General features: G+C 43.8%; 1 protein-coding gene across 5 annotated transcripts in view; it reads right to left on the minus strand.

The window, feature by feature from the left end:
- The window catches only part of NTRK3 (neurotrophic receptor tyrosine kinase 3), a 787,704-nt gene that overhangs the window by 523,325 nt on the left and 236,510 nt on the right, over positions 1-27,869 (minus strand). For all 5 annotated transcript variants that reach the window (XM_063925760.1, XM_063925757.1, XM_063925758.1 and 2 more), the window contains exon 4: positions 17,347-17,418. In XM_063925760.1, coding sequence (XP_063781830.1) covers positions 17,347-17,418 — 72 coding nt within the window. The remainder of the gene's footprint in view (positions 1-17,346; positions 17,419-27,869) is intronic.

The following is a 27,869-nucleotide window of genomic DNA, read 5'->3' on the forward strand; positions in this document are numbered from 1 at the left end:
CGGCGTACAGGCACCACATACAGAAGACTGGAGCACCACCAAAAACAACTGAACCTGCCCTGCCATCATCTGAAGCAAGAAGTGGTAACGAGGTGGAATTCAACCCTCTATATGCTTCAGAGGTTGGAGGAGCAGCAAAAGGCCATTCAAGCCTATACAATTCAGCACGATATAGGAGGTGGAATGCACCTGTCTCAAGCGCAGTGGAGAATGATTTCAACATTGTGCAAGGTTCTGATGCCCTTTGAACTTGCCACACGTGAAGTCAGTTCAGACACTGCCAGCCTGAGTCAGGTCATTCCCCTCATCAGGCTTTTGCAGAAGAAGCTGGAGACATTGAAGGAGGAGCTAACACAGAGCGATTCCGCTAGGCATGTGGGACTTGTGGATGGAGCCCTTAATTCTTTTACAAGGATTCACGGGTGGTCAATCTGTTGAAATCAGAGCACTACATTTTGGCCACCATGCTCGATCCTAGATTTAAAGCCTACCTTTGATCTCTCTTTCCGGCAGACACAAGTCTGCTGGGGTTCAAAGACCTGCTGGTGAGAAAATTGTCAAGTCAAGCGGAACGCGACCTGTCAACATCTCCTCCTTCACATTCTCCCGCAACTGGGGGTGCGAGGAAAAGGCTCAGAATTCCGAGCCCACCCGCTGGCGGTGATGCAGGGCAGTCTGGAGCGACTGCTGATGCTGACATCTGGTCCGGACTGAAGGACCTGACAACGATTACGGACATGTCGTCTACTGTCACTGCATATGATTCTCTCACCATTGAAAGAATGGTGGAGGATTATATGAGTGACCGCATCCAAGTAGGCATGTCACACAGTCCGTACTTATACTGGCAGGAAAAAGAGGCAATTTGGAGGCCCTTGCACAAACTGGCTTTATTCTACCTAAGTTGCCCTCCCACAAGTGTGTACTCCGAAAGAGTGTTTAGTGCCGCCGCTCACCTTGTCAGCAATCGGCGTACGAGGTTACATCCAGAAACTGTGGAGAAGATGATGTTCATTAAAATGAATTATAATCAATTCCTCCGTGGAGACATTGACCAGCAGCAATTGCCTCCACAAAGTACACAGGGAGCTGAGATGGTGGATTCCAGTGGGGACGAATTGATAATCTGTGAGGAGGGGGATGTACACGGTGATATATCGGAGGATGATGATGAGGTGGACATCTTGCCTCTGTAGAGCCAGTTTGTGCAAGGAGAGATTAATTGCTTCTTTTTAGGTGGGGGTCCAAACCAACCCGTCATTTCAGTCACAGTCGTGTGGCAGACCCTGTCACTGAAATGATGGGTTGGTTAAAGTGTGCATGTCCTGTTTATACAACATAAGGGTGGGTGGGAGGGCCCAAGGACAATTCCATCTTGCACCTCTTTTTTCTTTAATTTTTCTTTGCGTCATGTGCTGTTTGGGGAGTATTTTTTGGAAGGGCCATCCTGCGTGACACTGCAGTGCCACTCCTAGATGGGCCCGGTGTTTGTGTTGGCCACTAGGGTCGCTTATCTTACTCACACAGCTACCTCATTGCGCCTCTTTTTTTCTTTGCGTCATGTGCTGTTTGGGGAGGGTTTTTTGGAAGGGACATCCTGCGTGACACTGCAGTGCCACTCCTAGATGGGCCCGGTGTTTGTGTCGGCCACTAGGGTCGCTTATCTTACTCACACAGCTACCTCATTGCGCCTCTTTTTTTCTTTGCGTCATGTGCTGTTTGGGGAGGGTTTTTTGGAAGGGCCATCCTGCGTGACACTGCAGTGCCACTCCTAGATGGGCCCGGTGTTTGTGTCGGCCACTAGGGTCGCTTATCTTACTCACACAGCTACCTCATTGCGCCTCTTTTTTTCTTTGCGTCATGTGCTGTTTGGGGAGGGTTTTTTGGAAGGGACATCCTGCGTGACACTGCAGTGCCACTCCTTAATTGGCCCCGTGTTTGTGTCGGCCACTAGGGTCGCTTATCTTACTCACACAGCTACCTCATTGCGCCTCTTTTTTTCTTTGCATCATGTGCTGTTTGGGGAGGGTTTTTTGGAAGGGACATCCTGCATGACACTGCAGTGCCACTCCTAGATGGGCCCGGTGTTTGTGTCGGCCACTAGGGTCGCTTATCTTACTCACACAGCTACCTCATTGCGCCTCTTTTTTTCTTTGCGTCATGTGCTGTTTGGGGAGGGTTTTTTGGAAGGGACATCCTGCGTGACACTGCAGTGCCACTCCTAGATGGGCCCGGTGTTTGTGTCGGCCACTAGGGTCGCTTATCTTACTCACACAGCTACCTCATTGCGCCTCTTTTTTTCTTTGCGTCATGTGCTGTTTGGGGAGGGTTTTTTGGAAGGGACATCCTGCGTGACACTGCAGTGCCACTCCTAGATGGGCCCGGTGTTTGTGTCGGCCACTAGGGTCGCTTATCTTACTCACACAGCTACCTCATTGCGCCTCTTTTTTTCTTTGCGTCATGTGCTGTTTGGGGAGGGTTTTTTGGAAGGGACATCCTGCGTGACACTGCAGTGCCACTCCTAGATGGGCCCGGTGTTTGTGTCGGCCACTAGGGTCGCTTATCTTACTCACACAGCTACCTCATTGCGCCTCTTTTTTTCTTTGCGTCATGTGCTGTTTGGGGAGGGTTTTTTGGAAGGGACATCCTGCGTGACACTGCAGTGCCACTCCTAGATGGGCCCGGTGTTTGTGTCGGCCACTAGGGTCGCTTATCTTACTCACACAGCTACCTCATTGCGCCTCTTTTTTTCTTTGCGTCATGTGCTGTTTGGGGAGGGTTTTTTGGAAGGGACATCCTGCGTGACACTGCAGTGCCACTCCTAGATGGGCCCGGTGTTTGTGTCGGCCACTAGGGTCGCTTATCTTACTCACACAGCTACCTCATTGCGCCTCTTTTTTTCTTTGCGTCATGTGCTGTTTGGGGAGGGTTTTTTGGAAGGGACATCCTGCGTGACACTGCAGTGCCACTCCTAGATGGGCCAGGTGTTTGTGTCGGCCACTAGGGTCGCTTAGCTTAGTCATCCAGCGACCTCGGTGCAAATTTTAGGACTAAAAATAATATTGTGAGGTGTGAGGTATTCAGAATAGACTGAAAATGAGTGGAAATTATGGTTTTTGAGGTTAATAATACTTTGGGATCAAAATGACCCCCAAATTCTATGATTTAAGCTGTTTTTTAGTGTTTTTTGAAAAAAACACCCGAATCCAAAACACACCCGAATACGACAAAAAAAATTCGGTGAGGTTTTGCCAAAACGCGGTCGAACCCAAAACACGGCCGCGGAACCGAACCCAAAACCAAAACACAAAACACGAAAAATTTCAAGTGCACATCTCTAATTGGCACACCACTGCGCTAAAGCATCTCCATTGGGACCCTCTGGTGGGTGAGGGAGTACTGTACTGTAGTTGAGCTATAAAGGTATGCTGGTGTCTGTTATATTGTGATGACTGACTTGGCGTGCCGTCCACTTTGCTTGTGTATCTACTGTATATTACTATTGGGACAGGCACTGGAGCACGCTACTACTGTTCACCCTGAGTGCCGGCTAGCTACATATGGGTGGTCATTTCGAGTTGATCGCTAGCTGCTTTTGGTGGTTGTGCAGCGATGAGGCAAAAAAACTGCACTTCTGCGCATGCGTCGCAATGCGCACGCACGACGTCTAATTACGACTGATGTAGTTTCACACTCTGGCCGCAGAGTGATTAACAAGAAGTGGGCGTTTCTGGGTGTCAACTGACCGTTTTCAGTGAGTGTTCGGAAAAACGCAGGCGTGACAGAAAAAATATAGGCATGGCTGGGTGAACGCAGGGCGTTTTTGTGACGTCAAAACAGGAACTGAACAGTCTGAAGTGATCGCAAGCGCTGAGTAGGTTATGAGCTACTCTAAAACTGCACAGAAAACATTGTAGCCGCTCTGCGATCCTTTCGTTCGCAATTCTGCTAAGCTAACATACACTCCCAGTGGGAGACGGCATAGCGTTTGCATGGCTGCTAAAAATGGCTAGCGAACGATCAACTCGGAATGACCACCATGGTGCGTGTGTGCATATGTAGGGGGGGCACCAACATTTGTCATGCCTCTGGGCGACTGGGACAAACTTATGCCACTAGTGTGGTGTTTTCAAACTGAAATCTAAATTGCAGTGTAAAAATAAAGCAGCCAGTATTTACCCTGCACAGAAACAAAATAACCTGCCCAAATCTAACTCTCTCTGACACATGCCCGCCCAGTTGAGCTGTCAGCCACAGCCGGTTGCGGTCGCTTGTGTATGGGCGGTCGGCTGACCATCCATACGCACACCGAAGTGCCAATATCTCTCTAACGATATATTGGTCGTCGGCTGTGCAGCAGGGGCGATGTGATATTTCTGTGAACGACAGAGTTTACAGACAGATCGCTCATACAAACTGGCCCGACAGACCTGCCATATAGCGGTCGTTCAAGAGAACGGCCTATATATTGGCAAGTGTGTGTGCACCTTAAGGGGCACTTATCATGGGTTATGCTTCACGTACCCTAGGCACGCGAAGCATAATCCCCGATAAGTACCGGGGATAAGCTCTGGTTTATCAGAGATAATTGTATAACCCTCGGCAAACCAATTTGCCGCAGTAAATTGCCGTGGCTAATTGGATACCGCCCTTAGTAAAAAAGCGATGATCACTCAGCAATCGACTGGAATATTTACAAATCATTCTAAACCATTTTCCTGTTGATTCACTAATTTGCACATTTTACAAAAAGATATTTTGCTATTTCTTGAATTTTTGTTTAGATTAATGCCAATGGATTTATGAATAACCAAGTTTATTGCTACAATTATGTTATTTTGTGCAAGAGACTAATGAGGGATTGTGCTAGAATGTAGTCAGCTAAACCTGTTGTGAAAGGAAGTGTTAAATACAGTACCATGTCTTCACGCATGGCAAAAATTTGTCTTATTTCAATGGCACTAATTGTGTCTCTTCAATAATATGCTCATTATAGACAATGATATTCTGTCCTTCAGTTACCTGGAATTACAACTCTTTCCTGTTCTCATGGTAATCACTTGAGAAAAGGGAAATGCCAAGACTGCATTCCGACCCATTAACAATGAACGAAATGTGTTACTGAAACCAACACAGCTTCACGAAGACAACTACAAGGCCATTAAACAAGATAATAAAAACACTAAACCCATAAACTAACTGTAATGTAACTAAAATAAATCAAAAATTCCATAGCTAAAGTGTTGTGTCCTAATCACCAAGCCTCACTACATCATGCGGAGCGAGATGCCCGATGCAAGTAAGTCTCATTCGCACCACAGACACAATGAAACCATAGGCGTTTCTATAATGGGTGCGGCGTGTGCGGTGGACACGGGCCCCTGGGTCCAGGGGGGGCTAACACTGTACCTATGTTTTTATACTTTCCCCTCCGGAGTCCCGCGGAGGCATACCTGCAGTGCAGACACAAATCACTTGGAAAATGGCGACGCGGTCATTTACAAGTGATTTGCGCTTTGGAGATGTCCCCGGGAACAAGGAGCGGGCGCAATGTTCGCAGAAACCAGCGTAAGTGGCTGCGACTTTAACTGCTGAGGAATTCATTTTAAATATGAAAATGAAGCACAACGGAACTTGGCCTGTGCATTGCAGCACATCGTATACAGACTCATTCGCACACAGATGTACAAGTGATGAAATACCAAATCAATCAGTGCAGTCTTGTCAAGTGGATTTTTTTTTTTTCATCCAATTATTTCAGGTGGGCATCTAAGATGCACATTTCAGCAAAAAAGATGCTTGCTGAAAGCCGAGTTGCGCAGGGACTGGCACACTGAGAAGGGCTGCATGAAACAACTGCAGCAATAGTGTATGAGGACACATCTGTAAAACATAAGATCATCTCACTGTAACCATTCATGAAAAAGTGTAAACAATTCCATTGGTCACACTACAATTTAGTTGCATTTTTAATATGTATCTTCAATATATTTTAGAAACATATATACAAATCAGTACAGTTGAATTTAAAAATAACCAATAAAACAAATGCCTTGATATGATGCTAAGACTGCTTGAAGTATAAGTATTTATTAAAGTGCGATTTACAATAGTGGAGATGTTGCACATTCTGTAGCAACCTATAAGATTCTACTTATCATTTATCTAGCACCTTCTAGACGATAATAGTTAGAATCCGTTTGGGCAACATTATTATTATTACCAGTTATTTTTTAAAGTGCACATATATTCTGCAGTGCTTTACAGAGAATATTCATTCACATCAGTCCCTGCCCTAGTGGAGCTTACACTCTATATTCCTAACCACATGTACATGTACACACATTCGCGCAAGGCTTAATTTTATTGTTGGGACCCAAATAACCTACAGATGGAGCAAGCGTTATTTCACCTGGCCGAGATGCAGGCATGCACTCTCGCGATCCGTCTGCCTAGTCACGCCGGGAGTACACGAGCCGCTTCCCATTCAGAGCATCTCTGTCCAGGTGCGTGGACGGAGATGCTCTCCATTAAAGTGAATGGAGAGCGTCTCCATCCGGGCACGTGCGCCCGTCCAGATGGATACGCTCACAGTGACTAGGTGCACCCAGATGGGAGCGCCTAGTCACATAAAGAGCCAAGATAAAGACGGCTTCATCTGTGCCAGTTTATTTTTGTAATGTGGGAGGAAACTGGACTACCTGGAGGAAACCCGTGCAAGTACGGGGAGAATATACAAACGCCGCACAATTAGGGTCATGGTGGGAATCAAATCCATGACCTCAGTGCTGTGAGGCAGTAATGCTAACTATTATACCATCCATAAATCTGCACTTTAGTAAGTATACCACCAGGAATTTAGCACTGTGGTTAGTTGGGAATAGGCCTAAAATAGACAATCCTGCACTTTCCCTTATCTTCTGACCTGTTATAGGCAGTCCACAGCATATATTTTAAAGTGAGTAAAATGTATTGTTTTTGATCTGATAATCTTGGCTGCAAAATAAAATGCATTTGAATTCGCCTGTACTACTTTTGCTGCACCATTTGCCACTATTGCCTTGGTATTTTATAAAAGAGGTATGTTGTTATGCTTGGAATGTCTGGATATTTTCTGATATACTGTAGCTGTCCGTTAAGGCTAATAACATCTGTTATTTGACTTTTAATATGGACTTATATCAAAATGTATGTACATCTTATGCTGCAATGTGGTTACATACTGTGATGTGCATGTTTGTGAAATAATGTGAACAACATGGTGTTTCAAGAAAACCTTTTTTTTTTTTTTTTTTTTTTAAGTACTTTGTTCCCTATACCAAGGCAGTATAAGACTTAGGGGCAGATTTATCAACATTTTATTTTTACTAAGATAATGTGAAAAAGGGTGTTTTCATCCCCTTTTCACATTATTTTAGTATCACCTGAATGTATTAAATGGCTTTTGGAGCAGTTTTTGTGAAAAACTGTTCCAAACCTTTTAATTCACTTTTTTTTTTAGTAATCCACTTCGCATTTCCCATACTTATAATGGGAAATGCAAACTGATCAAATTTACTAAAAAAATACAGCAGTGAGCCATCTGATAATTACGCCAGCTTCACAGGGCTCACTGCGATATGCAGCCTTCTGCACAGCTTTCTCTGCCCCCCTGGCAGAGAAAGCTATGACGGGACCCAGCAGTGTGATCAGCTATTCACTGTGTAGCTGTTCAGTTTGTAAAATTAAAAATGTAAATACCGGTGCTCTTCTCTGGCTCCCCAGTTATGTGATCTCCAGCTCCTGCACTCTGACCCAGAATTACAGCAGTTTACAGCATCAGATGAACGCGTCACAGTGCAGGAAGCCGGCGATTACATGACTGGAGCCAGAGGACCATACCGAAGCACCGATCACCGGGTAACTATGCAGGAAAGGGAGGGTAGCGACGGGGGTGGGTGTCCGGTACCAGTAGCGGCAGTGTCGGCGGTGCATACGCAGCCATTACTCAGGTTATTTGTCATGAAAAATTTCCCGATACGGCTGTGGTGTAGCATCACAGTAACAGAGCTATCCTGGGTTGACCCCATGTTGCTGAATAACACATTGGTCACCTTTGATAACTGAAATCCTGACTGATCTAGGTGGAAGCATGGAGTAGGGCTGTAGTGAGTTCAGATTCAACTGACACCTTAAACAGGAGCAGGGGTATAGCGAATGTGGCTCCAGTGGAGCGTGAGCTCCAAGCGCAGGAAAAGTTCGAGGGAGCTCTGCTAACCCCACCCACGTCTGTGCCGTGGAGCACTGTACAGGCACCCGCAGAGCAGGAGGATCAGAGGGGGCACACGCTGACTCTGAAACTAGGTAGGGAATATGGCAGGCCAGTGGCGACAGCAGGAGATACAGAAAGCCGGCACATGCTGTAGCTCTGCACATCCTCTTTATAGGTGTGCTTGTGGCTGTGCTGCAGGGTTACGGAGCAGTTCTCTCTGTCCCTCACGCAATTCTGAGACATTATTTTCAATGAGGCAAAGTGGGATTATCAGGTCTTAGATGGCAGTTCTAGGGTATTATTTTTATTGAGTCATTGTGGGGAATATTAAGTTGGGGAGACAGTTTTGGTGCATTATTTTCATTGAGCGTTTGGGGGGAGGGTTCAGGTCTGTGGGGGTCACACTGTATAATGTGTATAAGCAGCTCTACTGTAGCATAATGTGTATAAGCAGCTCTACTGTGGCATAATGTATAAGGGGCTCTGTGTAAGCAGCTCTACTGTGGCATAATGTATAAAGGGCTCTACTGTGGCGTAATGTGTATAAGCAGCTCTACTGTGGCATAACATATAAGCAGTTCTCCTGTGGCGTAATGTGTATAAGCAGCTCTACTGTGTGGTGTAACTTGTATAAGTGGCTCTACTGTGTGGTGTAGCTTGTATGAGTGGCTCTACTGTGGTGAAAGGTATATGTGGCTCTACTGTGGCATAATGTGTATAAGCGGCTCTACTGTGGTGTAAGGTGTATAAGCGGCTCTACTGTGGCATAAGGTGTATACGGAACTATACTGTGTGGCGTAACATGTATAAGGGGTACTACTGTGTGGTGTAATGTTAATAACAGACACTACTGGGTAGTGTAATGTTAATTGGTACTATTATAAGGCCATGTCCCTTCCCATGAAGCCACACCCCTATATTTTAGTTGTATGCCTTTGTCGCGCACTGTCCATATTTTAAATGTGGGGACGCCCAAAGGAAACTTTCATACTGAGCTCCACAAGGTTTAGAACTGGCTCTGTCACCAATTGAGGATTTGTAAATATTTTTTTCTTTTCAAATGTAACATGCCCCCAATTCAGTACAGGAGAGGGGGGCACCAAAACATACCCTTGCTCCGGGCACCATGACACCTAGCTACACCTCTGAACAGGAGTACTTACTAAGCCTTCGATGGAGGTAAATTAGACGGATATAAAGTACCAGCCAACAAGCTCCTATCATTTTTCAAACACAGCCTGTGACATGGCATTTAGGAGCTGATTGGCTGGTACTTCATCTACATCCAAAGCTTAGTAAATAGACCCCTAAGCCTTTGGTACCAACATATACGAATTGTATAATGCAACAGACTATGCTGGCACTATGTAAGTAAATATAATACTGCTAATAAGTTACTAGTAAGTATTGATTTGTGAAAGCAGCATAAATGGGAATCTAGTACCTATTTTCCATTACATACAATTATATACAGTATGTTAGTAAGAGGTCATCTGGTGGGTAAGAGGACACTTCAGTAAAGCATTGAAGAGTTGCGATGCTCTCATACCGGAGCAGAAGGAGTTTCTATGTTCCAAATCGATGTCAACATAAATGTGAGCAAATTGACATGAAAATCAAAGAGACATATGTGCATTACTGTCACTTTACTGGCACCCCCGTCTCTGCTATTATGCTCTAGAGTCACATTCACTCTTAGCTGTAATGGGTTTAATAAGGAGCTGGGAAGAAAATGTTGCAATGCCTGAAACCTGACTACATCTGTCCCAAATAAACGGCGATTTAAGAGCAGAAACTAAAGCAAAAGTTTTAGGGTTTTTTTGTAGTAAAGTTTATGAACCTCTGAAATCCGATATCAAATTCAATTAAATGGCTTGTTTGAAATCATGAGGACATGTTTATAATGTTTAACTTGTAATGCTAAATGTTGGGTCTTTAGAGTTAGAAAAATCAATATGTGGTTGTACAAAGAACAACATTATTTGGAACACAAGGATTAAACGAAATTACACATTAGTCAAAGAAAAAACTAATTGGTGTTAAGTAATGCAGTGTTAAGAAATAAAGATTCCTGGTATACAGTTGCTCTATGTTTACTACATGGTGCAATTTGCTAATGAGCATTTATTGGCCAATTGATTTGTGGAAGGGGTTTATTAAGTTTTTAAGGTGTGTTTCTACAAATCTTTGTTACCAGTGAATCAGATTGCTGGAATTTTCAGTGCAGCACAGAATATTATAGGAGATACTTGTGCTGAAAATAGCACTGTGCAATACACTACAGCATATTACAGTTTATAGGGACATATGTCTTGGGAGGGAGATTTTTCAAACCTTTTAAAAAGGACAGATGGAAAAGGTGCCCATAGCAGCTAATCAAATTCTATCTATAGAATGTACTAGATAAATGATAGGTAGCATATGATTGGTTGTGTGAGCAACACCTCAGATTGTCCTCTTTGGACAAAAGGAGGCCAAATAGGTAATCAGATGTGCAAAGGCACAAGCTGAACAGAAAATGGCCCAGTCATTAGGTAAAGGGGGCAAATCTTTGTTTTAGAAATATACAGTAAGTGAATGTAGAAAAAGAAAATGAGGAATAATAAGACTACAGAGAGAGAGTAGATGTCTTGTTGAGGGAGACAATGTAATAGCAGATCATCTTAATTATTTTTGCTTAGTATTACTACTGAGAGAGAGGGGAAAGGGCCACAGTTAAGGTGCACCTATATTCATAAAAATGAGGTAGATACATTTACAGACGAGAAGGTTCTAACAGAACTCTAAAAACAGAAATTGGGTAACTTACTGGGGCTAAATGGGATAATTCCAAGGATACTTCTTGATTGATGTTACAGCTTTGATACATTTGTAATTGCAATAAATATTGATGACAAAAAAGGGGTTCTAGTAGCACCATTATCAGAATTATTCAACCCGTCACCAGCTACAGGTATAATTCCAGAGGATTGGAAGTTGAGTTCCACTGCCCAAAAATGGAAGCAATGATGTAAAGTATGGTGCAGCGAAGGGAAAAGGGGGACATGATAGAAACTTTCAAACACAGTATATCAAGTGTTTTAACAAGGTACAGGAGGTAGACATTCTTTAGACGAAGAGAATTACATCTATTAGAGCACAAGCAGTGGTGCCGAGAGGGGGGGAGGGTACAAATTACCCAGGCCCAGGTCTGATGGAGGGGCCCAGTGAGGGCCCAGTAGGGGCCCAGGCCCCCTTACCTGGCAGCAGCAGCTGCATCTCTTCTCCTAAGCCCAGCACACTCTGCTGTGTTCTGGGCTGCAGTGTGGCCATGGAGGAAGTTAAAATACTATTTTTGTCAGTATTTTTTTCTAAGGGTACATAACCACACCTCCTGTGATTAGGTCACGCCCCTTGAAAAGTACCTGGGCCCAGCCCGGCTCTCGACTGCCCTGAGCACAAGGACATACACTGAAACTGGTGGGAGGTCGGTTCATAGAAAATCTGTGAATAAATCACTTCACAGAAAGGGTAGTGGACAACTGGAATAGCCTTCCATCAGAGGAGGTAGAGGCTAATACAGTACAGCAATTTAAACATGATTGGGCTAGAACTAAGGATCACATATGTTTTAAAGTTAAAAATAGGCAGACCAAATGGTTATTATTTGCCATCAAATTGTATGTTTCTGTGTTTGATACATCTCCCCCATGGTGTGGGCATTAGGCTTCTGTCATCTCATCAGAGGACACTCGGAGGAGGGAAACACCACTGAACCTTGCCGGACAGGTAAGTCATCTTAAATACTGGTAATATATTCATATGTGTCACAGTGAAACTAAATGAAAAATACCGCCCGGTTAATATCGTTATTAAATGGAGCCATAAGAATATTATGAGTGACCAATAAACTCTGTGACATACAAAAGCCTGGGGTTTCTTTATTCCTGATAATACACAATGTTATTATAACACCAGAGCTCACCACTCATAAGCGATGATATGAGGAATCACATTCATATTTGTAGATTATGTACAGGAGTTAATTAGCATCTTTTTTGTTTTATAGCCAAATAAATCTATGTTGTAGTTTGGAGTGTACGGCATCTGAAGAGGCTGCTCACTGTGCCGGGTCTGTCATTACCCTATTACTGTCTCACGCGTTTGGGTGATGCATGTGGTCTTGAGATTCTTCTAAAAAACATTTGAGAAAAAAAAAACTATACGCATGTCCACATCTACAGTCATGCCCACATCTACAGTGTTGCCCACATCTACAGTGTTGCCCACATTTATAGTCATGCCTGCATCTACAGTGATGCCCGCATCTATAGTCATGCCAGAATCTACAGTGATGCCCGCATCTAAAGTCATGCCCGCATCTACAGTCATGCCCACATCTATAGTGATGCCCGCATCTACAGTCATGCCCACATCTATAGTTATGCCCACATCTACAGTCATGCCCACATCTATAGTCATGACTGCATCTACAGTCATGCCCACATCTATAGTCATGACCACATCTACAGTCATGCCCACCATTCCCGCATCTATAGTCATTCCCGCATCTAAAGACATGGCCACAAGTATAGCCATGTCCACATTTATAGTCATGCCCTCATGTAGAGTCATTTATAGCCGTGCCCATATCAATATCCGTGCCAGCATCTACAGTCATGCCCACATCTATAGTCATGCACATTATGCCCACATCTTGCCCACTTCTAAAGAGATGACTACATGTATAGTAATGTCCACATCACATCTATAGTTTGATACCAAAAGGCTAATAATGATATTATAATAAAATATTGTCTGATTTAATAAATACATTTTTACTCAAAGTTAATTTAAATGTATAACACAGGTGCAACTTACACTATAAAAACAAAAACAGAAAAAAAGAGTTTATAAACAGGACAACTTAGAAAATGTAGTACCTAAAGGCATTCACTGTGATTTATTCTCCGCTTGACCTATCTAACGTACAGACTATCTACTCAGTTTCCACGTCTAGCACCACTCTCCTGTCATCACTGCTCTTCATCACCTCTTCCATACAGTATATGGTATGACAATAAGCACTTTCCATAAAGCATGGATGTAACACACACGTGTGTGTGCTGTGTATGTGTGTGTATACAGGGCCAGTGCAAGGTCTCTATGCACCCTAGACAAAGCTTCAACCTGGTGCCCCCTAACCTGCAACCCCCCTGCAGGAGGTGCATCAGGGCTATGAGGAGCAGCCGTGGAGGCGCCCCTCGGGAGCCATAGTTACATCCGCCTCCTATGTGCCTTCACATGACTTGATGTTACATGTGTTGGCACAGAGGAAGCACTGAGGCACCATGTGGTACAGCCTGATAGTGGTAGCTGCACCTGATTAGACCCGCAGCAGCAGCCAGCGCAGTGTAAAAGGAGGAGGCCGCATATAGAGACATCCTTCAGTTTTTTGCTAGATGAATTCAGTGGCACCCTCCAGGAGCTGGCGCCCCTAGGCAGCCACCTAAAGCTGCCTAATGGTAGAGCCGGCCCTGTGTGTGTATACATACATACATACATACATACATACATACATACGTACATACACACACACACATACTGCATATAACACAGCAAATAACAACAGGCACACTTCATACTTCATGATGTAGTGACACATGTTGTGTTCCGAAGTTTGAAGCATTATAGACACCTTTATCAGGGACATATACATTGGTTGGTATCCTATTAGATACGATCCTTTTTAGGCCGATAAAAAGTCCCTAATATTGCGATTTTTGACCGATAGTCATTATTGCGCTATCCAATTACAGGCCGTTTTTATCGGCTGAAGAAGAACCATCAAGTGTGCGATAACACTGGGTAGCGGGATAAGCTCCCGATCGCATGTGTTATCGTGGCTCTGGCAGCTGAGGCACTCAAAGCATAATCCCCGATAAATTCCAGTTTACGGGGCTAAATGGAGAGTGCCGGCAAACCGATTGGAAACAGTAAGTTACCGCTGCTGATAGGATACCGGCATTACATGCACAATATAAAAGTTCCTCTAGAAAGTATCTGATGCCATTGAAGTAATCATAGAAGGATTTATTATATATAATTTATGTATGTACTGCAAGCAGTTTCCACTATATAGATTTATTGGTCACATCCTCCTAAAACAAAATAGTGTTTGTAAAGTTTTGCAGAATAATAAAGCAAATTAAAGATAGCCAGCTTTAAACTTATACTCTGAAGTGCCATAAATCCTTCAATATCTCAGCATGCGGGGGAAGAATCTATTTTTTTTCTTTTATTTCAATTTTGAGTGATCATCCATGGAAAAAAAAAAAAAGCTTGAAAAGTTAATGAAATTTTTATGTGCACTGGGATAGGTGAAACTGACTTTTGGTGCCGTGAGATGATGAGATAATCATTGGAGCTTTGATCACTTATTCAGGTGACAAAACTGGACAACTTCAAGAGCGGAAATTAAAAAGACAGAAATTCTGTTCTGTACATTAATGCACTATCTGGGAAGCAACAGCCGCAGCAGCAGAGGAGGGGGAAGGCACTTCATTCCCACCACAGTGGACATTAGCATTAGGGTGGACAGAGACAAATCTTTCTCACTTGGATGTGATTTATGTGTTCTTTAAAAATACAAAAGTGAATTAATGCACAACAAACTTCTCCTGTAAAACAAATTAATTTAAACATAGAGAACATAAGACTGAGCTTGCAATCTGGCACTAGAGCTATGTTTTGTTTTATTCAGGCTGAATTTCTATGTTCACAGGAATAAGTGAAACTATAATGAAGTTATACTGATTATGAGATCTCAGAAATTCTCATGTGCATTTTAGTTAATCAATCTCAACCTCAGTGTGCAGAGATTATACAATGAGATGGTTCATAGGTAAGATTCATAGATTCAGCAAAGACTCATACATATTGTATGGGGTGATGATCAAACGTTCTAAGAAGGACTGGTGGAGAAGTTACCATAACAATCAATAAGTTTCTAGCTATTATTCAATAGAATGTACTAAACAAATGTTAACTTGAACACAGTTGGTTTGCTAAGGGTAACACCTCTTACATTTGCTATTTAGAAGGTTTGATACCCTTACCATTTGGATCTGTAATACAAGTCTTCCTGCAGTACACCAATTTCATGCGAATGTATAATATCACCAGAATTAGTGATCACATTGTACTTTATTAGTGAGTTCAACAACACTGTAATTTCAAACAATAACAATCTGAGAAATGCATATTGTAGCTCATAAGAGACAAAAACAAATTAAAAAGAAAAATAGCATAATAATGTTCCATTACTTTGAATTCTGTCATATGCATACTATTGCAATTTCCTTGTAATATTACACGGTTGAGTCACATTATTATGACCACCAGCTAATAGCCAGAGTATCCGCAGTGTGCAGCACGGACAGCAGCTAGATGGGCTGAACTGTCATTTTAGACACACTTCTGGTAGCCCCCAGGTTCATATTGATGGTGAGCTGCTCCACTGTAGCGTGTCTGTCGGCTCTCATGTACCTTCATAACCGACGTTCACCTCTCACATCAACGGCATGTGATGCTCTGCAGTTTCCACGTCAGTTATTCGCAATGGTGCCATTTGTCCAGTCGCTATACACCTTAACCACAGCATGTGACCAATTCACAAATTGCGCTGTTTCAGAAATTCTGCCACCCTTAGCCCGAAAAAACGATAATCATCCCTCTTTGCAACTCAGATAAATTGCCCCTTGTACCCAGGACAGCAGTGTGTGATATGTGTGCACATGGCCTATCGCACACCTTATATACCCACCAAGCCAGCGCACGACACGTGACGTACTTCATGGGCTACGCACTGCTGTCATCAAATGTAGGAGATGGTCATAATAATGTGTCTCTGCAGTGTAGTTGCACATTTAGTGCCTGGACATTGCAGTGTCATTATATTAGTAAGCTATTATTTAAACCACATGTATCTCATTAATTTGTGCTAGATTCACCGTAAAAAATATAGTGTAGATCTTACCTGTGCCATTTAGGCGCAGAGCAGTTAGAAAACGTGTGCAAGTGGGAATACTGTAGATCATTTGAGACATGCCCAGCATAAAAAAGTGCCCATGCCCAATTTTGGTAACTTAAAGTATTGAGAAGATCAAATCAAAAACATGGCAAGGTTGGAACTATTATTTTTGTTTATTAAAAAGTGACCTGTCTCCTATTTATATTGACAAATATCACAATGGAAAACACCAAGTGCCTGATTCTGAGTCATAACTCTTACACAATGCCAATGTTCATGGAGTTGAGGGACTTTTTGCTACTGCATGTGTGCGAGAATCCCTAAGAACTAGTATGGTATGTGTGTTACACTGTGTGTACTCGTAGTTGTGACTGAGACACACAGTGTGTGAAATGTATAGGAAATGTACTGGGCGTTCCTGAGTGGTGACTGGGAGGTGGCTATTCAGACATTGTTATGGGAGTGTTATGTACATATCACTGAACTGGTTGCAAAACCAGACATGTGACTGCTCATATTGGGGGCCGTACTCCGACAGAGACGGGGGACGGCCAGGCACTTCTCTCCCTGCAGCGCCTCCTCCCACCGCCGCAGACATGTCCCCCTGTAGCCAGCTCCTCCTGCCGGCCGCCGATCTCAGCTCCCCCAGCCGCCCGCAGCACCACTCGTCTCCTCACTTCAATCCGACTTGTTTGAAAGTCGGATTGAGTTTGTAAGAAAGGGGGCCAAAACCTGTCGGATTTGGCCCCATTTCCGACAGAAGCACGCGGATCGGCGCCTATTCCGCCGATCCACGTGTTTTCAAACAAGTCGGGAATTCCCAACTTGTCGTAAAAATCAGCCCCTATTGAATAGGTTGGAACCCCTTCCGACCTATTTCCGTTGGAAGCTGCCGTCTTTCTGACAAGATGGCAGCTTCCGACAGTTATTGAATACACCCCTAAATATCTCCTATTTAAATATTTTTCTCACCAAATATTAATCAGATGTAAATATAGAAGTAATGCATGAATAAAGCTAATAGAATAAATAGATGCATGCTTAAACTAACAGGTGAGGAAAAAAAATGAAAGCCTCTACTTACATATAGTGCAATTGTGGATTCTTGGAAAACGCCCTTGGCTGTATGCTTCTGAGTCCAGAGTTCTTGATTGTTCTGTAAAAAGTTTGTTTATATAATATTATTATATGAACAACTATTTAAAATATTGAACTGAAAATTGCAAAACAAGAGTAACATTTTATTGCGTGAAATGTTAACATTACATAAATATTGCACTTTAAAGGCCACTGAACCCGAACATGAAAGAATACATCGCTATTATTATTATTATTATTATTATTATTATTTTTATTTTTATTTATTAAACACTTCTACAAAGATCTTTGATTGGGAGGAGGCCTTCCTCCAAAACACACCAGACCTTCTATTTGCTATAAAGATACTGTGTGGAACATTTTGGAGCCTCAATGATTAGCATAGAACAGTACCTTGAGCTGCATTACCTACAGTAGCAAGCACCAGGACAATATTAAAATAAATTATCCTCACTGCTGTGTCCAATTTAAAATGATGCCTAAATGTTACCTTTACATTCATATAGTTGGTATATATTTGGGGTGTCATGCCGCCGTCGCGGCCGCCGTACTTGCTCTCCGGGGGTGCTGGCTCTCCGGGCGGCCGTCCTCTCTGGCGGTCTCCGGCACCCGGCGCTCCGTCCGGCGCTCGTAGTGTGGACGTTGCAGCTGCGCCCGGCGTCCACTGAGGGACGGGTGACGTCATCGGCGCTTCCCCAATCACGTGCTGGCGGGAAGTACAAATTCAGACGCCGGGCAGAGCTCCGGCGCCTGAGTATCATCGTTACTGCTGCTGTAGTTGTGATCTCCAGAGTTCCCGTATCCCTGTGGCGTCAGCGCTTCCAGACGAACCTCCAAGCACCTCCGTGCCTCCAAGCACCTCCGTGCCTCCAAACACCTCCGTGCCTCCAAGCACCTCCGTGCCTCCAGTACCTCCGTGCCTCCAAGAACCTCCGTGCCTCCAGAACCTCCGTGCCTCCAAGCACCTCCGTGCCTCCAGCACCTCCGTGCCTCCAAGCACCTCCGTGCCTCCAGCACCTCCATGCCTCCAAGCACCTAAGTGCCTCCAAGCACCTCCGTGCCTCCAAGCACCTCAGCGTCTCCAAGCGCTTCAGTGCCTTCAAGCACCTCAATGCCTCTAGCACCTCAGTGATTCTAGCACCTCAGCATCGCTCTCAGTGAGCTAATGGTAATCTTCACCAATTCATCAGCACCTTTGTAAGTCTTGTCTTTCAGGAGACCTTCAAGCGTCCACCCGTGCCTTCTGTCTACCGTCCTAATCCTGCATGAGGAAAACCTACATTCGGCCATCTCTACTGCGACCCAGTGGCGGTTCCTCTTCCCGGTCACTGGAAGAAACCATGAGTCCACAACACTTCCAAACCAGGTCAGTGATAGTATACTCAGGCCACATGGACCCGGGGATCAGAACACAGAGTCGAGCGCCATCCAAAGTTTGGCTTCCCGAGTTCAGACTCAGGAGGCGCCACATGGCCAGGTGATGCAATATCTCCAGGAATTGTCCGGCCGATTGGATCAAATTCAAGCATCTTTAGCTTCCGTAATTCCGGTTTCAGTTCCCGTAACTGCTCCAGTTGCCGTTTCTAGTAATGCCCAACCTCCGGCCGGTACCAGGTCACGCCTTCAGCTTCCTACTCCTTCCCGCTATAATGGGAATCCAAAGAATTGCCGTGGTTTTCTAAACCAGTGCGAGGTGCACTTCGAGCTTCTCTCTCATAATTTCCCTAAGGATCGGTCTAAGGTAGTGTATATCATTTCCCTGCTTGAAGGGTCAGCGTTGGATTGGGTGTCTCTGTTATGGGAACGATCTGATCCCGTGGTTTCCAACTACACCAACTTCATTACGTCCTTTCGAAGAATCTTCGACGAGCCCGGCAGGATGACCACTGCTTCTTCTGACTTGCTCCGTGTTCGTCAGGGCTCCCGCTCCGTGGGTCAGTACGTGGTTCATTTCCAGACCATTGCCTCTGAACTTCGCTGGAATAATGACACCCTGAGGGCTTCCTTTTGGAACGGTCTCTCCGACCGGCTGAAATATGAGTTGGTCACTAGGGATCTGCCGGATCCATTAGAAGAGTTGATCTCCCTTTGCGTCAAGGTGGATCTTCGGATGCAGGAGCGTGGAGGAGAACGTAGTGGTTCAGATCGTTCCAGGTTCCGGCATCCTCCTCCTAGGCCGGCAGCTGTGCCCAGCTCTGACGAACCCATGCAAATTAACCGGTCCCGACTGTCTCCGGAGGAATGACAGCGTCGTCGTGAGGGTAAACTTTGCCTTTACTGTGGAGCCGCAGATCATTTCCTCAAGTTTTGTAAATCTCGTCCGGAAAACGGGCAGGCCTAGCTTGTTCTGGAGGAGTCAAGTTGGGGGTCACGACTAAATCTACTCCGATTTTGGATTGTTTGCTTCCTGTGTCTTTAATCACCAAGTCAGTCTCCAAGTCTTGTGAGGCCCTGTTGGATTCCGGAGCTGCGGGGAACTTCGTTTCTTCTTCCTGTGTCCAAAGCATGGATTTAAAGGTACGGTCTATCGAGCGGCCTATTTCGTTGATGGCTATCAATGGTACTAGAATTTCCAAGGGTCTCATAACGTGGCGCACGGAGCCAGTTAAGCTGCAGGTCAGGGCTCTTCATCAAGAATGTCTGGAATTCTTGGTGTTTCCAGAAATGCATCATGATCTGGTCCTCGGAATGCCTTGGCTCAAAATTCATAATCCCCACATTGACTGGAAGTCCTCTCAAATTCTGTCTTGGAGTTCTTTTTGTCATGCTAACTTTCTCACTCCCGTTTGTCCGCTCCGTGTCTCTTCTAAGTCGGATGAAGAGCATATTCCGGAGGCATATCAGGGGTTCAAGGATGTGTTTTCGGAACAGGCGGCTGACCAGTTACCACCTCATAGGCCTTGGGACTGCCCTATTGACCTTATCCCAGGGAAGATGCCGCCCCGTGGCCGCATATATCCTTTGTCACTTCCCGAGACTCAAGCTATGTCGGACTATATTAAGTCCAATCTGCTCAAGGGATTCATTTGCCCCTCTTCCTCCCCTGCTGGAGCGGGCTTCTTTTTCGTGAAGAAGAAGGACTGGGGGTTGACACCATGTATCGACTACCTCGGCTTAAACGATATCACCATCAAGAATAAATACCCCTTGCCACTAATCACAGAGTTATTTGATAGGGTTCGTGGCGCCCGCGTTTTCTCCAAGCTCGATTTGAGAGGAGCTTATAATCTGATACGCATCCGAGAAGGGGATGAATGGAAGACCGCCTTCAATACCCGGGATGGGCATTACGAATATCTGGTGATGCCATTTGGCCTTAGTAACACTCCTGCCGTCTTCCAGGGATTCGTCAACGAAATCTTCCGAGACATGTTATATCGAAGTGTTGTGGTATATTTAGACGACATACTGATTTTTTCCAAAGATCTTGTTGAACACAGGACTCAGGTCAAAGAGGTGCTCCACCGTTTACGAAAGAATCGTCTCTATGCTAAGTTCTCCAAGTGTACCTTCGAAGTGACATCGGTTCCGTTCCTCGGTTATATCATCTCGAGGATGGAGCTTCGCATGGATCCGGAGAAGCTCTCTGCCATTCGTGACTGGACTCAGCCTCTCTCTTTGAAAGCAATACAAAGATTCCTGGGCTTTGCGAATTACTACAGGAAATTTGTGAGGGGTTTCTCCACCATTGTTGCGCCCATTACTGCCTTGACGAGAAAGGGCTCTAACCCGAGTTTGTGGCCTCCCGAAGCCATTGAGGCTTTTTCCCACTTGAAATCAGCTTTCATGTCCGCTCCAGTACTCCAACAACCAAATTTTGAAGAACCTTTCTTCCTAGAAGTTGATGCATCTTCGGTCGGAGTTGGGGCCGTTCTCTCTCAGTACTCCTCAGATAAGAAATTACATCCGTGTGGCTTCCACTCTCGTAAATTCTCTCTGGCCGAACGAAATTACACTATTGGAGACCAGGAACTTTTGGCAATTAAATCTACCTTGAAAGAGTGGAGATATCTCTTAGAAGGGGCCAAACATGTGATTACCATTTACACTGATCACAAAAATTTGTTGTATATCAAAACCGCACAATGCTTGAATCCTCGCCAAGCTAGATGGGCATTCTTCTTCACTCCATTTTCTTTTGTTATCAAGTACCGGGCCGGGACTTTCAATACTAAAGCAGATGCGCTGTCCCGTTCACAAACTTCCACAGACGAAGATGATTCTTTTGAGCGGAGTTTAATTCTAAATCCAATTTCTGTCTCCGCTCCCTCAACTACTCCAGCTCCTCCCCCTGGAAGAATGTCCGTACCAGCTAAATTCTGGCCGAGAATACTACAGTGGGCCCATATCTCCAAGTTTTCCGGTCATCCCGGCACCCAGAAGATGTACAAGTTTCTGCAAAGATCTTACTGGTGGGACACCATGAGGAAGGATGTACAGGATTACGTTAATTCTTGTCCACAGTGTACACAACATAAATCTCCTCGCCTGCCTCCTGCTGGGTTGCTTCGTCCTCTGCCCATTCCTATGAAACCCTGGACTCACATTTCCATGGACTTCATCACTGACTTGCCCTGTTCCAAAGGTTGCAACACCGTCTGGGTGATCGTCGACCGTTTTTTGAAGATGGCACACTTCGTTCCATTGACTGGTCTGCCGACAGCTCCTAAACTAGCTCTATTATTCATCCGAGAACATTTTCGATTGCATGGGTTGCCTCAGGAAATAGTCTCTGATCGAGGGGTACAGTTCACCGCAAGGTTTTGGAAAGCTCTCTGCTCGGCCTTGCAGATTAAACTTAAGTTTTCGTCCGCTTATCATCCCCAAACGAATGGACAAACGGAATGAGTCAATCAAGATCTAGAGACTTTCCTCCGCCTTTATCTCTCCCCTTCACAGGACAACTGGGTGGAGTTGTTACCTTGGGAGGAATTTGCCCATAACCATTCATTTCATTATTCCACTGGTGAGTCTCCGTTCTTCGTCAACTATGGGTTCCACCCACGAGTTCCGGAGTTACCAAGTCTTCCGACAGAAGAGGTTCCAGCTGTAACGTCCACTCTACTACACTTCAGACAAATTTGGAGTAAGATTCATGCTAGTCTTAAAAAAGTTTCAGTCCGATACAAGTTCTTCGCATATAAGAAACGGCGAGCCGCTCCTCAATACAAGGTTGGTGATAGGGTATGGCTGTCCACACGTAATCTCCGGTTGAAGGTGCCCACTATGAAGTTTGCTCCAAGATCCATTGGTCCTTACCCTGTGCTACAAGTCCTGAATCCCGTGGTCTGTAAGTTGGGTTTACCTTCTCACCTACGTATACCAAATGCCTTCCATGTTTCTCTTCTTCGTCCTCTCGTCCTTAATCGTTTTCATTCAGAGTCCTCTAGCCCCACCTCAGTGGAAACTGAAACAGGAACAGACTTCGAGATCAAAACTATTCTGGACTCTCGTTACCTTCACAAGAATCTGCAATACCTGGTGGAATGGAAAGGGTATGGTCCTGAGGAGAAAAGTTGGATAAAGGCTTCTGAGGTCTCGGCTCCTCGACTAATCCGGATATTCCATTCTAGATACCCTAAGAAACCAGGAAAGTGTCCAGGGGCCACTCCTAGAGGAGGGGGTACTGTCATGCCGCCGTCGCTGCCGCCGTACTTGCCTCTCCGGGGGTGCTGGCTCTCCGGGCGGCCGTCCTCTCTGGCGGTCTCCGGCACCCGGCGCTCCATCCGGCGCTCGTAGTGTGGACGTCGCGGGTGCGCCCGGCGTCCACTGGGGGACGGGTGACGTCATCGGTGCTTCCCCAATCAGGTGCTGGCGGGAAGTACAAATTCAGACGGCGGGCAGAGCTCCGGCGCCTGAGTATCATCGTTACTGCTGCTGTAGTTGTGATCTCCAGAGCTCCCGTATCCCTGTGGCGTCAGCGCTTCCAGACAAACCTCCAAGCACCTCCATGCCTCCAAGCACCTCCGTGCCTCAAGCACCTTCGTGCCTCCAGCACCTCCGTGCCTCCAAGCAACTCTGTACCTCCGTGCCTCCAAGCACCTCCGTGCCTCCAGCACCTCCGTGCCTCCAAGCATGTCCGTGCCTCCAAGCACCTCCGTGCCTCCAAGCACCTCAGCGTCTCCAAGCGCTTCAGCGCCTTCAAGCACCTCAATGCCTCTAGCACCTCAGTGCCTCTAGCACCTCAGTGCCTCTAGCACCTCAGCATCGCTCTCAGTGAGCTTATGGTAATCTTCACCAATTCATCAGCACCTTTGCAAGTCTTGTCTTTCAGGAGACCTTCAAGGGTACACCCATGCCTTCTGTCTACCGTCCTAATCCTGCATGAGGAAACCCTACATTCGGCCATCTCTACTGCGACCCAGTGGCGGTTCCTCTTCCCGGTCACCGGAAGAAACCCCGAGTCCACAACACTTCCAAACCAGGTCAGTGATATGGTGTATATAACTTTGGGATAAAAAGCCTCAATTAATATTGTACTACTGTTGATTTTACATGTTTTTTACTGCAGCTTTCTTTCTCAGCCTTAAAGTGGGTACACACTAGGCTATGTGCAGAGCGTACACACTGAGTGATATGACAACCATATCGCTCAGTGACGTCACACAGCGATATGGTCATCATACTGATAATATTATTTACTGCCTTAAACACAGTAGTGCCATATATAGACACATTATACCAATAAAATAGAGAAAAAAGTGCATAACGCTATTTAAAAATAATCATTTAAATAGATATTAACGATGTATAGCTCACAAAAGTACAATTCCTGATGTCCAGTTACATATCTAATTATAGATCCTTTACCGACCTAATATGTACAGCTTGTATATGTGTATATGTGTAAATGGCGTTAGTGGTGCCATCCTGTACAGTATGATAGATGTCACATCACTGCAGCATTCACTTAGTCTTAGAACATCAGAAACTTTCCTGATCACACATCACCTCAGGATTCTAAATGCAGTAAAGAATTGTTGAAATGATCATATGTCTTGATTGATTTAATTTATCAGAAGGAGTTTGATGATACTTTTTGGCCCACTGCCTCCTTCTGCATTCCAACTATTTATGTTAGTCTAATACTGCTAGGCCTCCTTCTGTAATAAGCATTTCTTGATAAAATGTATCCGTGCATTTCTTGGGAAAACATGAATGCATGTATTATATACCATTAATACACACTGCAATATAGCACTGTCTTGGACTCAGTACTGTACAGGGTATAATGAAACTTTTGATTTAAGATAAAAATCAGTCAGCTGAAATAGAGAGCAAACTGCCTGAAGAAGCAGATATATTCAATGGAACGCGCTGTGTGGAGCTGCATTGGAAGTGAGACATACCTTTTATGTTTTTATGTTTTATTTTATGCTTTATTTTTAATTTTTTGCTTTGAATGTTTTGATTGTCCATGATATTTTTATTTCACATTTAAAATGCCAATATAATTTTTTCTGACATTATGAATATTATTTTCTGATAATGTGAACAATTTTACTACTATGTTCAGTGAAGGTCTCCATTCGAAGGGATACGCACGGTCTGTAACCAGGAGATCTTCACCCCTGGACAAAGCACTGTACTGTTTTGGAAATAATACTGTATAACACTTTCTTCGATGGACTGGAGTATAATTTTTGCTTACATATACAGTACAGTAGTTCATTTTTTTGTAGGTGAGTAACAAGTTATGTGACTTTTTCGATTTCTAGTCTAGTTTTCAACTTCAGGTGAATTTGTACTTTGAGATGGCATGGCTGATCCTCATTGTGCAACATTTTAAACTTTTAAGTCAATATATACTGTACAAATAAACATTCTGACACAGTTTGTAAGGAGTCAGTGGTGACAGATTGTGCGTCAATATGAATCCTATTACTGATATCGGGAGAGCATAACATTTTAAGAACAATCATCTTTTACTTTTGTTTAAAGATCATTAACATTTTATTACATGTTAGTGAGACATTTAAGAAAGGCACTCATCAATTATGAAAAACATTTTTTATTCATATGGTTGGCTTTTCCATCCACTACTGCTGTGTTGTTTTCACACAAGGCAGCTTCACTGTTATTGATCTTCCTTTTCACAAGTTCAAGCACCAATAAATAGTGTACTGTACGAACTTAAAAGACACTATAAACACAACATAAATTAATTTGTTTCTGCATGAATGGATTTAATTGAAAGCACTTTTCCTCCCCCCTTCTCTTTCTCTCTCTCTCTTTCTCACACACACACTCTGTCTTTCTCTCTCCCTCTCTCTCTCTCTCTCTCTCTCTCTCTCTCACTCTCATATTGGGTGTTTTACTGTCCTGTGTGCCAATTAAAAGAACCACCATGGTTATCAATAGCAACAGTGGCACAGCAAGTCTCAGAAATTGCAGAGGGGGAAATTATATAATTGCAATAGAACCTCGATTATCCATGCTGCTGACAGGGGCCATGAAGCTAAGTAATTGAATTTTGTGGCTAATTGATTTGCATGTTAAGTATGGAATGTACTAAAAAAATAATAAATCACAATTAAGGAATAATTGCACTTTTTTCCAGAAAATTTATACATGGGTAATCAATTGCATGGTTAATAGAAGCATGAATAGTCCAGAATCTACTTGTGTATAATTTCTATATTTTTGTAAGAACCATTATTTCTGTTTGAGCAAAAAGTTTTTCTTTTCCCATAAGTCAATTTTTTTATTTTTTAAAAATGTTTGTCTACCATACTGTATATGATGGTGTTATGATCATACTTGATGTACATAAGTATATATACATTTAAAAATAATGATGATGATAATAATAATAATAATAATAATACGTGTTTATATATTTATGGATCTCTGAAGAGGCATCAGAAGCTGTAATATACTTTAAGAAATCCTGGTGTGGTTAATAAGTTTAATTAGGAAAAAAAGAAGAAGGGAGTAAGGTCTGTAAATCCAGCAGCTTCTTTGTAGTGTGAACTGAATCCACCTCTACAGTCTCTATGTTATTGATAACCATGTTATTGTTACCAATAATGAAAACTTTGTTTTGTGGCTAGTGGTCCAGAAATACCAGTGTTGTATTTGTCTAATACTAAATACATATGTTCTGCCCTCCCTCTTTGCTGGTTCCTCCCAGATCATGGTCATAAACAAGTAGGCTTTAATTAAAGAAAGAGGAGAGGTGTGAGAGGGTGCTGACAATGGTCTGAGCAATTAGCAACTTTGCTGGATTATTCAAAGGGCTCCAGTGTACGGCCCAGAGTCCCCAGAGGGGTATGGATTAGTCTAATACAGTGATACCCAATCTTTCTTAGTCCATGTTGCCATTGGGCCCACTGCATTTATTTTCACGTCACCCCTAGACCATGGAGGAGATTAAACAAGGGTCATCCAGCAGGAAATCTTTGTATGTTTATTCAAACCTAAACAAAGTGTAAGCAAAAACAAGCTATGTTTTGGTACTGTAATATTTGGACACAGCTGTGCTTCTGCTTGCCCACATTGATCTTGCCTATCACACTGAGCAGAAGAGGAGGAAGGACATTTTGTGAAGATGAGAGAAATAAAAGAAGAGGGTGAATAAAGTGTGATGTGAGTAGAGAGTGAGTTATGGGCACATGTGAATAAAATAGGTGGAACAGAAGGGATAGTGAGCATTGGGACACATACACATAGGGGCAATAGATACTTACACATGGGGAGACAGAGACACAGGTACACAATAAAAATTGAGACAGAGAAAATAACACAAAGGAGGTGACAGTGACATACATAGAGGGTTGCAGAGCAGAGACATACACAAAGGTTGTAAAAAACATGGGAGGGGTGCAACAAGGTGGAAAGAGGAGAGGGAACATTGCTTAGATTGAATTTTACCAGGAACCCTGGATTCTGTGTAGAACCCTTATTTCACTTTAGTGTATACCATTTTGTTGTCAGCAGATACAAATATTTGGAGAGAATGACTTGGCAGTAACTCATAGGTATTCATTAACCTATTCTCACTTTACCACAGAGAGGAGGAGGAGGCAAATGGAGGTGCTGTAGAGAAGGGGGAGGGGCAGCACAGTCATACACAAGAAGTTTAGTGCAGCCTGCGGAAATGGCTGCATGCTATATCGCTAAGGTTAACAGGCAGCGCACAGCCAAGCCTACAAATATGCTGAGCCAAATAATTTCATTTGGGAGTGGACCCTCTGAAAAACCCCTATGGTGCCACACAATGGTGCCACACAATCCAGTATGAAAACCACTGCTCTGACACATTTTTACTGTATGTGCCTTTTATTATTATTATTATTATTATTATTATTATTATTATTATTATTACTATTATTATTATTATTATACTTTATTTACACAAGGATCCCCGGTTCCCAGTTACATAGTACATAAACAAATAAGCAAAACTAGAAAACTGACTTTAGGTGCATACACACGATGCAATGTAACCTCACAATTTTGACTATATAGTCAAAATTGTAAGGAAAGTTAGTGCAAATCGCACCATGT

This window comes from Pseudophryne corroboree, chromosome 6 (assembly GCF_028390025.1).
Source record: "Pseudophryne corroboree isolate aPseCor3 chromosome 6, aPseCor3.hap2, whole genome shotgun sequence".
NCBI classification, from domain to species: Eukaryota; Metazoa; Chordata; class Amphibia; order Anura; family Myobatrachidae; genus Pseudophryne; species Pseudophryne corroboree.